At 47.2% G+C, this 16,363-nt stretch overlaps 1 protein-coding gene across 1 annotated transcript in view; it reads left to right on the forward strand.

Annotated features, from left to right (window-relative positions):
* LOC146856286 (vomeronasal type-2 receptor 26-like) overlaps positions 1-16,363 on the forward strand; it is a 200,764-nt gene that overhangs the window by 45,620 nt on the left and 138,781 nt on the right. Inside the window, exon 2 of the mRNA XM_085651229.1 lies at positions 781-1,008. Within this exon, the coding sequence (XP_085507355.1) occupies positions 781-1,008 (228 nt within the window). The remainder of the gene's footprint in view (positions 1-780; positions 1,009-16,363) is intronic.

Genomic DNA, 16,363 nt, shown 5'->3' on the forward strand with positions numbered 1-16,363 from the left:
TATGTGCTATCTCAATGTCACAGTGTGCCTGTCATTTGTTGTGTGTTTTTTGCGCTGTGATTTTGTCACGTTGTATGTTTCTCATGAGAAATCAGTGATCGACGGAGATGCTTAAATGAATCTGCACCACTGGAAATTGCTCTTGATACATTCCACACTAATGTTTTATAGCTCACCCTGGACTATTACAGACTGGGAAGAACAATATGCACACCTGTCTTAACACCTCAGAAAAATAAATATTTCAACCTGAACTGCAGAACGATTCCAAGCGTCAAAGTTGTGCAGCTTGGGTCCCCGTGGCACAGTGACAGCAGGACACACTTCTGGCCATAGCTGGCCTCTTCGACTCATCTAGTGAAAAAATACAATAGCAATGGATGGGAATGATTGACATGTTGCTGCACCATACTATGGCAATTCTAATATATGTTATGCTCCTAAAGGCTGTGTTTATGCTGTGGAGTGCTTAAACTGTTCCATGCTGTGTGTCTACCATTATAGTGTATTCCATGCCATGTTTTGTGATGCGCACTTACAAAGCACTGAATAATTGCAGCGAATGACTCGGGGTTCTGGCTAGCTTGCTGCCAGTTTTCCATGATTAATGCGTAGATTATTTTACCTTTTCATTTTCATTTCACGGGTGATCAGTCTTTCGAGTAATCTTAAATTCTGATATAAAAGTTATAACTACTTTCATTTCAAACAGTGTTGTTTTCAAGACTAGAATACTTTAAATTAAGAAACGGTTTCTCTTGTCTTCATGTCATTGTCTAGCTCAATAAATATATGAAGACAGTCCACTTTACCACTACTGGCGGGGATGAGATTTTCTTTGATGAAAACGGCAGCCTTCCAAGTCAGTTTGACATCCTGAACTGTGTGGTAGTGGCAGGCGGGGCGATGACCTGCAGTGCAGTTGGACGCTCGTTCATATCGAAGGGGGAACAGCATCTTCTGGTGAACGACAGCGCTATCCATTGGCATCCTTCCTACTCACAGCAGGTACTTTCAGAGCCCTTTGGCGGGAATGGGATGAAATTCATTGATTGGTCTTTGTCACATGCGAGCTGCCAGTAACAATATAGTTGCATATGGATGGATGTTCAGTCAATTGTGCATATGAATGAATATCGCAAAAAAACAGTTGATGGACAGAATGCAGAACAATGTCATACATTCACCCCAGTACAGAGATCTGGGCCTAAATCCATCGGTTTTTTGGCTCACCATGCCATTCCAGTTTGAACCCAGCCATATTCTGTCCATCAATTGTTATTTTTGCATTTGTCACCCCGAGTGGGCAGGTATGCACAGACGTGAGTCCCGTGCTCTCCATGCCACTGGAATCAAGCTATCCTGGCTGAAGAGGGGTGAAACCCCGAAACCGGTCCTAGGATGCTTGTTTCCGGTCCAGGGAGGACCTGGCTTGACAGTTCGGGCTGGACTGTTCCCATGAGGCACAGGGTCAAGACTGATTTGCATATGGCTGGGTCCAAACTGGAATGGCATGGTGAGCAAAAAAACGATGGATTTAGGCCCAGATCTTTGTACAGCGGTGAATGTATGACATTGTTCTGCATTCTGTTCAGCAATTTTTGTTTTTGCATATGAATGAATATCAGCATTCAGAAAGAATCTCTGAGAATTTGCGGAGTACGATTCTGAATGAAAATGTACTGTGACATGTTTTATCAAGTATAGAATAAATCTTAATGCAGTTTAAAAAAACACACACTATAAAAGTGATGTAACCTTTGTAAAGAAAGAAGTCCATATACAGTTATATCATAATCAAATATATTCCTAAAAATGCATCTCTGCCATGGCATGGAACCAAACCACTCATTTACTTGTGGTATGTACAATCGCATCCTTTTTTCACAGACCTTTCATGACATTTTGGAAAAATTATGCAAAACAATTTGGTCAAACTCGTTAAATGCACTTGTGCTAGTTCGAGTGGCAATTGAATGCAGAAGTATACCTTACATTTTAAAGCCACTTGATATGTAATCAAGGTGACTGGATTGAAGAGCGCATTTCTATTTCGATTAATTTTCTGATCGAACTAGTCTCACACAAGAAATTTGCTGCTTGAACCTGTCTCCCGCAGCAAGAAAGTGTGCTTAATTGTTTCCTTATTTAATTCCGAAATTTATACATATTTGGTGTAATGAGAATGGATGAAAATTTGCAAATTTTGCAAGCACATTGTGAAAATGGTACCATCTTCTGTCGTTTAAATGTCGCAATTCAATTTTAAGATAAAAGCCAATATTTCTTCAAAAATTATTTCTTGCTCTGCATAAGTATGACTTTACAACTTCCATCAACGTCCCTATCTATGATTTAAAAAAAAGAAATGGTCTCAATAGATTGCCAAAAAATGTTTAGCTAAAATACTTATAAAAAAGTTACTCAACTCTAGTCGTGGGAACACACTTCCCAGTAATGAATAACGTGTAAATGTATTGCATGGCATGCTTATCTAGCTTATCTGCAGCATCGTCACCGAAAATTAATGTATAAGTTGTTAAGGCAGTATTATTTATCGGGGGATGGTCTTAAGTCTGTTATCTATCTACCACAAATGCGATTTTATGAAGAAAGTATAATGTACTTTTTCTACCTTGCTATTGATACAGTTTTGGCCAATCTTCTGAAAGCACATAAGGCAAATACAACTATAGGGTTTTTTTTCTTTTTTTTTCTTCAGTAAGCAACTTACCTAATTATTTCTTTGAGTGGTAGCCGATAAGCGCTAAAGAATGACAGGGGTTCTGTGACAGAGTAACACATCAAATAATTCTTGTCTTCAATAAAAACCCATGTGATTTGTAAAGCTGTTTTTTTTAATTTTAATAAATCATAGAACTATACTTCATAGAGGAGGTGGCAAGCACTCAATCATTTTTCCTTGTTTTGAGCCATTTTCTATACACTCAGCCATCCCTCACTACCTGTCTTTAACTGAAACCGGGGATTAAATTAGAGTGATTCAAGGTCATTGTCGATATCACATGCATTTAACTTTGATCAAAAAAATTCTGTCCAGTTCTTTAAGCAGTCTAAAGACCAATTAAAAAGAACACTCTCTTTTTGTAAGGCTATCTTTTAGAAATTGGGCTGTTGGTTGACTGGGGTGTGAGACTTGGTCAAGCAGCAACCACATTCCTAGTCCGGGTAAGTGTCAGACAAACCCTAAATTAAACTGTGCTTACCCTCTGGCACAATGCAGTCAGACTTAACTTAGAGGCAGGGTGTAAAGTATTTGTGCAACACTTCAAACAGTAAAACAGTGAAAAATACCAAACAAAAATATTCCACACCAGGTTAGAACAATAGATCTCAATGTAATGAATAAAACAAGCCCAAAACGACAAAAATCCAAAAAGTAGAACCAGAATTATGAATTTTTAAAGAATAAGCTGCAATACAGTGCCTAAAAGCATAAAGTGCCAACCGTGGCTATCTGGTCGGGCTGGATGGGGTAAAAGTCAAAAGTTCAAGCCGACTGCGATGGAGTACAGGTCGGATAAAGTCCCAGACTAGTCCTGCTGAAATTTTGCCTTTGCAAGATTTGTGCCAGGAGTCACGGGGATAAAGTTCACCGGGAGCAAGCAGAGCGTCGCTGCCAATGGTCAGCGGTGCGCAAGGAGCTGGAGTCTTGTGGTGGTGATCCCCACGGGCAGACAATGCTTGCTGTGTGAAGAGACGACCTTGTGGCTGCACACACAAATTTCCGGGTGAGCAAAGAGGTTCCGAAGCGAATTGGCCCCTTCATGTTCGCTAAGAGCCCAAAAGCTTTACTTTAAGAGCTTAAAAAGCACTTTCATGGGCCCAGGACTTGAGAGGCGCCTTTGGGGGTTCAGTAGCTAGTTGAACTTGAGCCTAGGAGCTATAGGGATGTAATCAAAAAACAAGGGAACCCTACTCACATGGAGCCTGGGTGCTAAATTCTAAAAGGAAACAATGGCTCATGCGGGATAATGACCAACTATATGATGTACAGAGCACAATGGCAATATATAGGGTTTAAGGTGGAGTCAGAAAGAAAAATTAGCTATACACATTGGAAGGTTGGTACACAATGATATTCTTTGTATTTATAATAAACAACATGTAAGCAATATCTTAATACACATTCAAGTCAAGATAAGAATTTTAACGAAAAATCATAAAAGGTGTCCCAGTGAAAAAAGTGATTGAACCTAAACTAAAAAAAGTGACATAAAGTGCAACATAAGTGAAAGGTTTCAATTATTCAATATAAAGGCGATCATGAGGAATAACACAATATAGTTCTCAACGCTTATTCATGGTAAGTGTTGGGTAATGATTCGCCTTTATTTATTGTCGACGGCGTTTCGACCCTATTTGGGATAACGGGTTTCTTCAGGACCTTCTTATGTTGGGACACCTAAAACGGAAAATAATAATAATAGCATTAGTGTGGAGTCCTATTTAGAGAAGAGGATAGTCAAAGGCTGCTATTACGCATGTATACCTGAACAGTGGTAATGCTGCCTGATGTATAAAGGTAGTGACACCGTGTTAGAAGTGAAAGAAAATAACTCACAGGGTACCCAGCCGGGTGCGGTGAATACAAAATTCGAATATAATTAACACAAATCTAGTATTGCTTTCCTAGACTTAAATATTTTATATGAAGATGGTAAACTGTATACTTCATTACACTGAAAACCAACAGAACGTAACACTTTACTTGCCTATAATAGTCACCATTCGCGTGCACTAAGAGATGGCCTACCCTACGGACAGTTTTTGCGACTACGTCGCAATTGTACAAAAAAAGAGGATTATATGAGAGAAGCGAGTGTACTACGAGAAATATAATTTTTATATAATCAGAGAGAGGTGTTTCCCTTTGGCAACCAGATTGTGAAACTGGAATCAAACCATGCACTAACACCCCCTTCGTTATTGTAAAATGCAACTGGTGACTGAAGATTTTGGCATCATAAGCAAAAGGTGCTCTCACACCATACTTACCTAGGCTAAGTGAATCAACCTTTCTATAGGCTGATATATTGTCCTTCAATGACTGGGGCATTGAGCATAACACCTGCTAGGAAGGCTAATGAAACACAGGGGAGCAATGATTTCCAATAGCCCAGGCCTTCCCAGAGTACTAAGGAATTGATTTAGCCCCTGTGAGACAGAGAACTGTCTTTGATGGTGGTGGAGGACTTAATGTCCACCACAATGCCGAACGGTGAACAGTGATTTGTATTAATGACCACTGACCCTGTACATTGAAAGGCACCCATGGGGTGGCAGTTCCCTTTCAGGTGGAAAATGTTTGGTGGATGGCCGCCGTTGGTTTTGATGGCTTTCCAATAATCTCTTACCTTTTTTTGTTTTTCAAAAACAAAAAGCTAGTGACCATCACACCCAGGGAGCTTTCGCTCACCCAGTTTGGGGGGGGGGTCGTTCGTTTTTTTGTCCCTCTCTGCCAGGTTTTTACTAGTAGTGACTAAACATCAGACGATCCACTCAAAATATAGTGGGTAGTGAGATGGCTTTTATCCGATGGCCCCTGCTCTGTTGGGCCATCAAAGATAGCTTTCTGGTGACAGAGCCAATGGGGGATCTGCCAATGGAAAGCTGAAAATCAACCTATCTCTAAAAGAGGCAGGTGGGCCATCAGTTTGGTGGTCTGGGATTTCCATCATGTTTGCGACAGAGTACCCTGTCTGCCAAACTGTAAATCTATCCTTAAGTCGGGTATTCCATTTCACCTCTAAGTGCTGAGACTTTCATGTTATTGACTCATGCATCAACAGCAAGTATTTTCACTGTTTGACTAAACACTCTGTATAATTGTGGAAAACCATAGTCAATGGAATTTGCTCTTTAAAGGGTGATTATGTGATGACTACAGCTGGAGTTGTTAACCTGATCTCTAGTTCTTATAGTGGAAATGTCAGAGCCAGCTTTCTCTAACACCCAAAATTATTTGAACTCCTTTGTATTTATAGCTGCCATCCATGAAGTTAAGATGATGTCGAGTAACCAGGGAATGATAATTTATAGGCCACACAACAGTGCATGAGAAATTGGTTTGCTGGTTTACTGGGGTATGAGGCCTTTTCAAGCAACAGCCACAAACCATTACAGGGTAAACGACAAACAAGTCACTAAATTAACCTGTATTTAAACCTGGGTCACTTGGTACAAAAAGCGGTCAGGTCTAACTTAGCAATGTGTGAAAGGTTATGTGGCACACAAACAGTAATAGAGTGAAAACGCAACACAAGAAAAATCCCACACCAATGTAGAAATATAGAGTACGTTTTAATAAACTATTTGCACCAAAATGACAAAAATCTAATCAATAGAACCAAAGTTAAGATTTTTTTACAGATTTTAGTGGAAATTGCACTAAAAAAGCACAAAGCACCAATTATGGATATTTGGTTGCATTGGACTGGGTCAAATTCAAAAGCTCAGGTCGACTTCCATGGAGCGCAAGTGAGTTACAGTCATCAGATTAGTCTAGCTGAAAATTATACATTTTCATATGAGCGCCAAGGGTCCTGTTCATGGTTGAAGAGGTCGCAAGGAGCAGGGAGAGCATCACAGGAGGCTACAGGAGTAGCGCGAAGATTCTGTAGTCATCACAGATGTAGGGGGTTGCTGGAGCTTCTTTCGTTTTAGCAGTTCCTATAAGTGGTCGATATTGTAGTGGGAAGAGGTGGCTGCGGGAGCTTTGTGTTGAATGGCGGCGCAGACGGTGAGGTCATGGTGCGGATGGGTGTGTTCACGGCTGCAAAGAGTCCAAAAGCTAACTACAGCTCTCTGAACCACACAAATGGTCAAGGACCTGAAGGGCACCACTTGAGGACCAGTAACTCTCTTCAGCTGGGTTCTGGTGCAGTATGTTGGGGGACACGTTTGTGTCCCTGGGGCTCAGATCAGTAGGCCAGCAGACAAGCCCTTGAAAACATTCTTGGTAGCCCTGGGTTCATGTTGAAGATGCAGGGCCAGTTTTTACTTTCCTAAGCAAGAGGACAGCAGGGCAGAAGTGCAGCAGTCCAGCAGTCCAGCACGTCAGGTGCCCTTTCAGCAGCCCCTCAGTTCCTTTTATTGGCAGTGCCCACAGGTCCAGAAGTGTACTGAAGTGTTGGTGTCTAAGGCCCTATTTTTATAACCTGATATTCTCTTTCTGGAAGCTGGGAGAAGCTTCTAGACAGTGGTTTTGAAGTGCATGAGATTTCCTGTCTCCCCTGCCCTGGCTACAAGCTAGCTGCAGCGGATATTTGGAGGTCATAGGTCCTTTGTGTAAGGACAGAGCACTCCCTATTCAGTCACAAGTGGGGTTGTGCTCAGTTCTGGCCCCTCATATTGCCAGCAGATGGACCATTAGGGCACAACTATTCCCTCCATTGTGTGACAGTCTGGTAGGAACTCACAAAGTCTAACTGTCAGTTACACCCAGTCTTGTGACCCAAGACAGGAGGCTTATGGCTGGTTCTAAACTGAAAAGGCGTGGTAAGCAAAAAAAGATGGCTTTAGGCCCAGATCTCTGTACTGGGTGTTGGTGTTTGACATTGTTCAGCATTCCGTCCATCAATTGTTCTTTTTGCAACTTTCTAATAGTGGCATTTTGAAAATTGCAATCAAAACCCAACTTTCCATTTATTAGGGTGTCTCGGTGCAATTTCAAAGACACCAAACATGACATAGCTACCTGCTCCCAAATGGAAATTGCAGCTTATTAAATGTAATAAGGAATCCCCAATGTTACTCTGTGGGAGGGGTAGGCCTCACAGCAGAGAAAAATGGATGTAGGAGTTTTTCACTACCAGGACATGTGATATTTAAAAGTACATGTCCAACCTTTTAATTACTCAGCACCCTGGTCTAGGGGATACCTAGGGCCTACCTTAGGGGTGACTTATATGCATTAACATGGGAGTTTAAGGCTTGACAAAGGGGTTTTAATGTAAAGTTGACATGGCAGTGTAAAACTGCATCCAGGCTGCAGTGGCAGACCTGGAACATGTTTTAAGGTGCTACGTAAGTGGGTGGCATGATACTGCAGACCCATTAGGAGCATTTAATTTACAGGCCCTGGGTATATGGTATGTGTTGGAAAATGGCCTCTCTGAAAGGGCACCCCAAACCTTTTGCCATCCTCCTCTTTTTCTTACCTTTGTTTGCTGGCTTTATGACTCTGAGCACTCTATCACTGCTAACCAGGCTAAAATGTATATGCTCGCTCCCTAAAACATGGGACCATTGGCTTATACCCAATTGGCATATTTAATTTACTTATAAGTCCTTGGTAAAGTGCACTACATGTGCCCAGGGCCTGTAAATTAAATGCTACTAGTGGGCCTGGAGCACAGATTGTGCCACCCACATAATTAGTCCCGTAGCCATGTCTCAGCCCTGCCATTTCAGTGCATATGTGTGCCGTTTACCGCCACTTTGACTTGGGATTTAAAACTACTTGTCAAGCCTTAAGTTCCCCTTTTATTATACATACCTCACCCCTAAGGTAAGGCCTAGGTAGCCCATAGGGCAGGGTGCGGTATAAGTGAAAGGTAGAATATATACTTTTAATTTTTACATGTCCTGGTAGTGACAGACAGTTAAATGAATGGGTGGCGGACAACGTGACTCTGCGACCTGTGCTGCGCTGAGAAGGTCGAAGAGCTGGGGAGCTGCGGAGCAATTGCTACACCACCTTACCTGGGCTGGAGGCTGCCGGCTCTGAATCCATGTGCCGAAACTGCTGAAATGAGGTGAAGCGGCCGAGGACGCTGATGTGTGGGAGCGGTGCCACCGTCCGACACCTTCAGGCGGATGGAGCAGCCCTGTGGACTGCGGCGCTCTTGAGAGGAGATACGGGAGGCCGCTGTCGCGCTGGACCCCACAGCTGAGAGACGCTGCCACGGCGGCCTGCGGATGCAGATTGCAAGGAGTGCAGCTCGCATGGCCTCCCCTCCTGAAACTCTGGCCCGCGCTCACATGAGGGACCTGGGGCGGAGTGTGTGCCAGGCCCAAACAACATCCAGGCGACAGGCCGCAGCACCGGCCTTTAAACTGCATTTGCTAGAGAGACGACTACAGAGCACGCAGTGCTGGTGGGGGCCCGGAGTCCCTACTTTGACCGCCAGAGTGACCCGGCTGATTGGAGGAGCTGCGGACCGGGCCATCGCATCCTGGAGGGGCACCGTGTCTGGGGTGCAGCCTTGGGCAAACCTGACAATAAACCGGCCAAGATCACCTTTGAAAAATGCAACACAAGGCTGTAAGATATGGGGTCGACGCCGATCACCATGGTGCCCGAAACTCAGCTAGAGCCCGAACAGGAGGACGATATTAAAACAATGCTGAGGGAGGTGAAGGTCAGCCTGTGGGAAATAGACTCTAAAATTGACTCCCTAGTGCTGCGCATGGATCAGGTGTCGCAAAGGGTAGACAAACACAAATCTCGCATTGATGCTCTGGAAACCAGAGTCGCGGACTCAGACGACCGCCAAGCTGACACGCACGAACATCTACTTTGCATGGACAAGGTGCTGGACGTGATTAAGGCTCGCAACGAAGACCTTGAAGCAAGGTCGAGACGGAATATTGTCCCCATCATGGGGATCCTGGAATCAACAAATATCAAAAACATGGACCAGTATGTTGAAGGTTTGCTCAGAGATCTGCTTGGGTGACTCTCCTGACCCGCTCAGAAGAGGTCGCTCCCTACGCTCCCAAGGCTCCGTGGTATCGTAGCGCTTTCTGTACCTGTAGCGCTGTCTCAGCTGTGACAATTTTAAGCACCGCTCGCTCTGCTGCCATTATCTGTTCCTGCAGCGTTATCTCAGTTGTGATTGTGCGCCATTGCCTGCTCTGTAACTGTAGCGCTCGCATTGCTCTGCTCGCATTTATTGTATTGCTGAAGTGATCCTTACCCGATTGTGCATCTGCCCATACAGTTCGCTTAGTTGGTGCCCCAGTCTCGCCCTGTTTCGCTTTCTTTTTGGTTCTGCCATTTTGTTGTTGTTGTTGCCTCACAGCCCGTCTCTCCACCCCGCTACCGCCTCCCAGCTGCTCCTCCCACGCCCCACCCCCCTCCACCATCCACTTATGACAGATGCGTTTGCGCGCAGCGTTCACGCGCAGCGTCCGCGCCCAACCCGCGCCGAAGGTGCGCCAAAGGTAAGCCCGTCTACGCCCGTCCGCGCCTGGACCGCGCCCAGCGCCAGACCCCCTGGCCCTCGCGCTGCTTTGCCCTCCCGCATCACCTACGATGCCGCCACCCTCCTAGCCCTTAACCCCGGTCGCGCCCCCAACTGCGTCCAAGCCGCTCCTGGACACACCCATGGACCTTTCTCTTGCTACTCCTGCAAATTTAGCGGCACCAACTGCATCTCCGCTACGACCACACCACAGATTCCCGACCCCACCCACCTACAATGCATCCTTCTCAACACCCGCTCGGTCCACAGACACGCCATTGACCTATGGAATCTACTAGACACCATCTCTCCAGACGTCGCCTTCCTAACGGAAACATGGATGAACGCTTCCTCCGCCCCAGACATCACCATTGCCATCCCTGAAGACTATAAGATCACACGCAAGGACCGCATCGGCCACACAGGAGGAGGAATCGCTATCGTCCATAAGAAATCTATCCGCATCTCAACCAGCTCTGACGCCAACCTCGCCAACTCCGAACACCTTCACTTCCAAATACACATCGACCCCAAGACCACACTCAGAGGCACCCTCCTCTACAGACCACCAGGACCCCGCGCAAAATTCAGTGAAGACATCACGGACTTCGTCACTCCACACGCGCTCCCCTCCAAAGACTACATCCTTCTGGGAGACCTCAACTTTCACCTTGAAAAGATCAACGACCGCAACACCACCACCCTCTTGGACAACCTCACCAACCTCGGACTTAAACAACTAGTCACTTCCCCCACCCACATCGCAGGTCACACACTCGACCCCATCTTCACCTCCAGCAATCACGTCTCCTTCAGCCACACTACGGATCTCCTCTGGACTGACCACAGTTGCGTTCACTTCACCTACAACAAGCCAAAACCCATCAACCACCCCCAACCAACTCTGCAAAGAAACTGGAACAAAATCACCACCGACCAGATCTCCGCATCGCTCCTTCTAAACACCCCAGCCCACTCCTCTAACCCAAACCAAGCCGCCGCTAACCTCACCCTATGGTTATCCAACACCGCCGACACCTTAGCACCACTGAAAAAACGTCAAAGCAAACCTGGCAGCAAGAAGGCCTCATGGTTCAACGATGATCTTAAGAAGTCCAAGAAACTCTGCCGCTCCCTTGAAAAGGCCTGGAAAAAAGACCCAACCACTAGCACCAAGGACGCCTTCAAAAACGCCACCCGCACTCACCACCAACTAATCCGAAAGGCCAAGAAAACAGCATTCAAGGATCGACTCGACAACAACGCCCACAACAGCAAGGAACTTTTCAACATCGTCAAGGAATTCTCCAACCCCTCGGCCAACTCCAACGACATCACCCCCTCTCAAGCCCTCTGCGACTCCCTAGCCTCATTCTTCCACAACAAGATTGCAGACATCCACAACAGCTTCGACAACCAACCCAGAGACCAACCCACCCAACCATCTGCTGAACATTCTCCCCCCGTGAACACCCTTAACGACTGGAACCCAATCTCCACTGAGGACACAATCCGCCTGATGAACTCCATCCACTCAGGATCCCCCACAGACCCATGTCCTCATCACATCTTCAACAAAGCAGACTCCATCATAGCACCGCACCTCCGAGACGTCATCAACTGCTCCTTCAACTCCGCCACCTTCCCGGAAGACTGGAAACACGCTGAACTCACCGCCCTTCTGAAAAAACCCACAGCGGACCCCACCGAACTCAAAAATTACCGCCCCATTTCGCTCCTTCCATTCCCGGCCAAAGTCATCGAGAAAACCGTCAACAACCAGCTCGCCGCTTTCCTCGAAGCCAACAAATCCCTCGACTCCTCACAATCTGGCTTCCGAGCAAAACACAGCACTGAGACCGCCCTCATCGCAGCAACAGACGACATTCGAACTCTACTGGACAATGGAGACACAGTCGCCCTCATCCTTCTCGACCTTTCTGCAGCCTTCGACACAGTCTGCCACAGCACCCTGTTACAACGCCTCAATAACATCGGAATACAAGGAAAAGCACTTGAATGGATCACCTCGTTCCTCACCGGAAGAACCCAGAGAGTCCGCCTCCCACCATTCAAGTCCGAGGCCACTGAAGTCATCTGTGGCGTGCCACAAGGATCATCACTCAGCCCCACCCTCTTCAACGTATACATGAGCCCCCTCGCGGCCATCGCCCGCCAACACAACCTCAACATCATCTCTTACGCGGATGACACTCAACTAATCCTTTCTCTCACCAATGACCCCAGCACCGCCAAAACTAACCTACACGAAGGAATGAAAGAGGTTGCCGAATGGATGAAACAAAGCCGTCTGAAACTGAACTCAGACAAAACAGAAGTCCTCATCTTAGGCACATCCCCCTCTGCATGGGACGACTCTTGGTGGCCGGAAGCCCTTGGAAAAGCACCCATCCCGACAGACCACGCACGGAACCTAGGCGTGATCCTGGATTCTTCACTTTCAATGAACAGACAAGTCAGCGCCGTATCCTCATCCTGCTTCAACATTCTCCGCATGCTCAGGAAAACATTTCGCTGGATCCCCACCGAAACAAGGAAAACAGTCACCCATGCTCTAGTCACGAGCCGACTGGACTACGGAAACACCCTCTACGCAGGTACTACCGCTAAACTCCAGAAGAAACTCCAACGAATCCAAAACGCCTCAGCCAGGATCATATTAGACATCCCGCGCAACGAACACATCTCTGGTCACCTGAAAGACCTCCACTGGCTACCCGTCAATAAGAGAATCACTTTTCGGCTACTAACCCACGCACACAAATCACTCTACGACATCGGACCAGAATGCCTCAACTCACGACTGTCCTTCTACACCCCCTCCCGCCAATTACGTTCTTCCAGCCAAGCCCTCGCCACTGTACCTCGCATCAACAAGACCACCATGGGAGGCAGATCCTTCTCATACCTGGCTGCTAAAACATGGAACTCACTCCCCGCTTCCCTTCGCCTCACCCAGAACCACCTAGCATTCAGAAAGCAACTTAAAACGTGGATATTTGACAAGTAATCCTCCTCCCCTTTCTAAGCGCCTTGAGACCCTCTGGGTAGGTAGTGCGCTATATAAATTCTCTGACTTGACTTGACTTGACTTGGGTCTGGGCTGTCGGAGATGATCATGGTGGAAAGAGCTCACCGCACCTTAGGCCCCCCTCGGCGTACTGCCGCAGCCGATATTGGCCCGTCTACTGAACTACAGGGACAGAGACACTGTCTTGAGGCTGGCCCAGGAGAAGGGAGAAATACATCACCAGGGCAACAGTATAGCTTTCCACCCGGTCTTCACACAAGCGGTCCAAGCAGCGCGACATGAATTCATCCCAGCCAAGAAACTCTTCCAGAAGTCCAGCACAAAATATGCTATGTTGTACCCTGCGCGGCTGCGGGTACAGACTGGGGGTAAGCTGATGATCTTCACGGAGTCCAGTGCCGCTCTGAAGTTTGCAAAGCAGACGGCGAGACAGCAGCAAGGGAAGGCTTCGGCGGCTGCATCATCACTGAGCAGTCAGCTGAGTGACAGCGGCTAAAGCACTATCTATGGTGGTTTGTGTCCCAGTTGTGTGTTACATGGCCCGCAGCCACATGGTATATTGCTGTTCATTTTTTTCTCACAACGTAGTGATGTGGTAGTAATCATTATACTCGGCCACCCTGTTGTTCTGTGACAGGGTAGTTCGCCTGCAAATCCACGCCCCTGTGAGATGATTCCACTTAGTCCTGGACTCCCATTGCCATTGTTTGCAGTGGGGTGTTTTGGGAATGCACAGCCTGATTGGGGGTTGGTGTGGGAGGTAGGTGGGGGGTTGTTTTTGTTCTCTGTGTTTTATTGCAGTACACATTAAGCTTAATTGTCGATGATAACCCCTGTGGCCGGTGTTATCCGTTCTTGCCATAGAGATACCGCACACACCGCCAGGAGGGTTTCATGTGGGTGAGCACGTGGCTACGACTAGGGGTGGGCGGAATTTGCGAAATCCACTTTCGCAAATTATCGCGAAAATGTTAAAAATTATCGCAAACACGCGGAAATATCGCAAAGATGCGGAAGTTTTTTTCCCGCATGTTCGCGAGATTTTCTGCATGGTTGCGGCTCGCCAACTTACCCATGTGGTTGCTCGCGGGCGCGGCCATCTTGTTTTCAGTTGTCTCGCGGTGCATGATCGCGAGTAGAAAGACGGGATCGCGCGACGCATGACGTCACTGCGGGTGCGAACTGTCGCGAGACAGCGCAAATGGCTAAAAACAATACAACATCTCATGGAGAACGCGACCGGATCAAGAAAACTTGTCGGCGAACGCAGGGATTCAGGTAAGGCGATTGCGCGCGCGCTAGAATGTATTATTTTACAGTGCGAGCAAGAAACAAACTATCGCCAAGCTGCGGAATGCGGAAATTTTGACATTTTCGTGCTCTCTGCGGAACGCGAAAATGTCAAATTATCGCAATTTCCACAAACGGAACGAAATTTTCGCCCAGGCCTAGCTACGACACAGTTTAATGTGGGGACTCATCCACTTACTCTTTGGGGCTGGATTGATACTCATCTTTGGCGCTTGTCATCTCCACTGCTGGGGCCCTGACGCTGTGTGTTCTCCCCCGCCACCGTTGCTCGCAACTTCGCACGGCCGCCGTGGGGGTGACTACAGCTCCCAGCCTGCACAGCGGCGACCTGCACCGCCCACTTACCGCCTGAGCGTGCCCGGAAGCGCATAAACACCAGCTACTTCCTCCACGTTGCGGATGCGTGCGGGCGGCGCAGGGCGAAGCCCGGGCAAAGGGCGGGCAGTCTGTGGCAGTCGTGGGCAGGAGGAGGCAGGGCTGGGCCAGCCCCCTGACAACAGATACTGGGTAAGCGAAAACATAATGTAACCACAGACCAGGGAGCCAAAAAGGCGAAGGTGCCAAGACAGTCTGAGTCCATTATCTCTTACCTTTCCTCAGCGGTGGGCGTGCTCACTAAGGAAATTGAAAACGTGGAATTGGAGCTGGGATTACCCCCTACCCCATTGTTACAGCATGCCATCGACACTGCCCCACTTACCTCTACTGAATCGGAGGGGCTTACTCCACAGGCCAACCTAACTGTGACATCTATTCCAACCCCTGCGCCCCTCCCACCTGACGATACCCAGGTTTTGACCTTGCATGAGAACACACAGCCACGATTTCATGACCTTAACAAAGCCCCGAAAAGGAGAAGGAAAATTGAGGGCAATCCAACAACAGACCAAGTGCGGGAGGCTACACTTGGAGACCAGTTAGAGACATTGTTTACAGATCGTATCGAGCCTTTATTGGTGGGTATCGCGAAGGACATCGTTGAGACATTGAATACTTGCCTTGCTGGTCTATTGACAAAATGTTCTATCATTGAAAAACTAGCTAAAGATTTCTCCACAATTTCCCTCCAATTGGCAGAGGGAAGTGCGCTACGGGACACAAGGTCTAGTAATATTAGAGAAATATCCGACCCCAGTCTACCTAGTTGTGGGAGGGTCTCAGATATGGAGGGGGCACAAAACCCAATAAACAACAGCACTGACCTAAGTTCAGCGCTAGGAGGGATCAAACTAAGACCTCAAATGAGGGGTGCTAACCCTATAAGGACTGTGACAGATAGGGGGCTAAAGGGTTGCAATTTAAACATCGATTTGCCCCCGGAGGCCGTCCCCTTAGTTACAGTCTTCATCGGCGTACCACCTCTGGAAGAAGGAATGGGTGAATCGGCCCTTGCTCTAATTACTAAGGCAAGGTCATGGTGCGGGGAGGCAAGCTGTGGTGGGTTAGAAATTGCTAAGAATGTGATATTTACTAGTAGGGTAGGGTGGATTGGGAAAAGAACTAAGAAAGTACAGGGCGACTGTGTTATTGTCAATTTTGATAGCCCAGACCTGGCTGATAGATTATTTTGAGATGGGTCGGATATCTCAGGGACCGATTGTTTGAGACCTATCCCCCTGGGATATTTCTACCCCCCCCTTCCCCCCCCCCCCACTGCCAGCTTTTGGTTCCTAGGACAATTGCTTAGGGCAAGCTAGAGGGTGTACGAACTACATTGCGGGCAATGCAGATCCAGCGTTATTGACACATTATATCCCTGTGAGGGATTCTGGTATTCGGCCAGTGTCGA

The sequence above is a fragment of the Triturus cristatus genome, chromosome 4_1 (assembly GCF_964204655.1).
Source record: "Triturus cristatus chromosome 4_1, aTriCri1.1, whole genome shotgun sequence".
Lineage (NCBI taxonomy): Eukaryota > Metazoa > Chordata > Amphibia > Caudata > Salamandridae > Triturus > Triturus cristatus.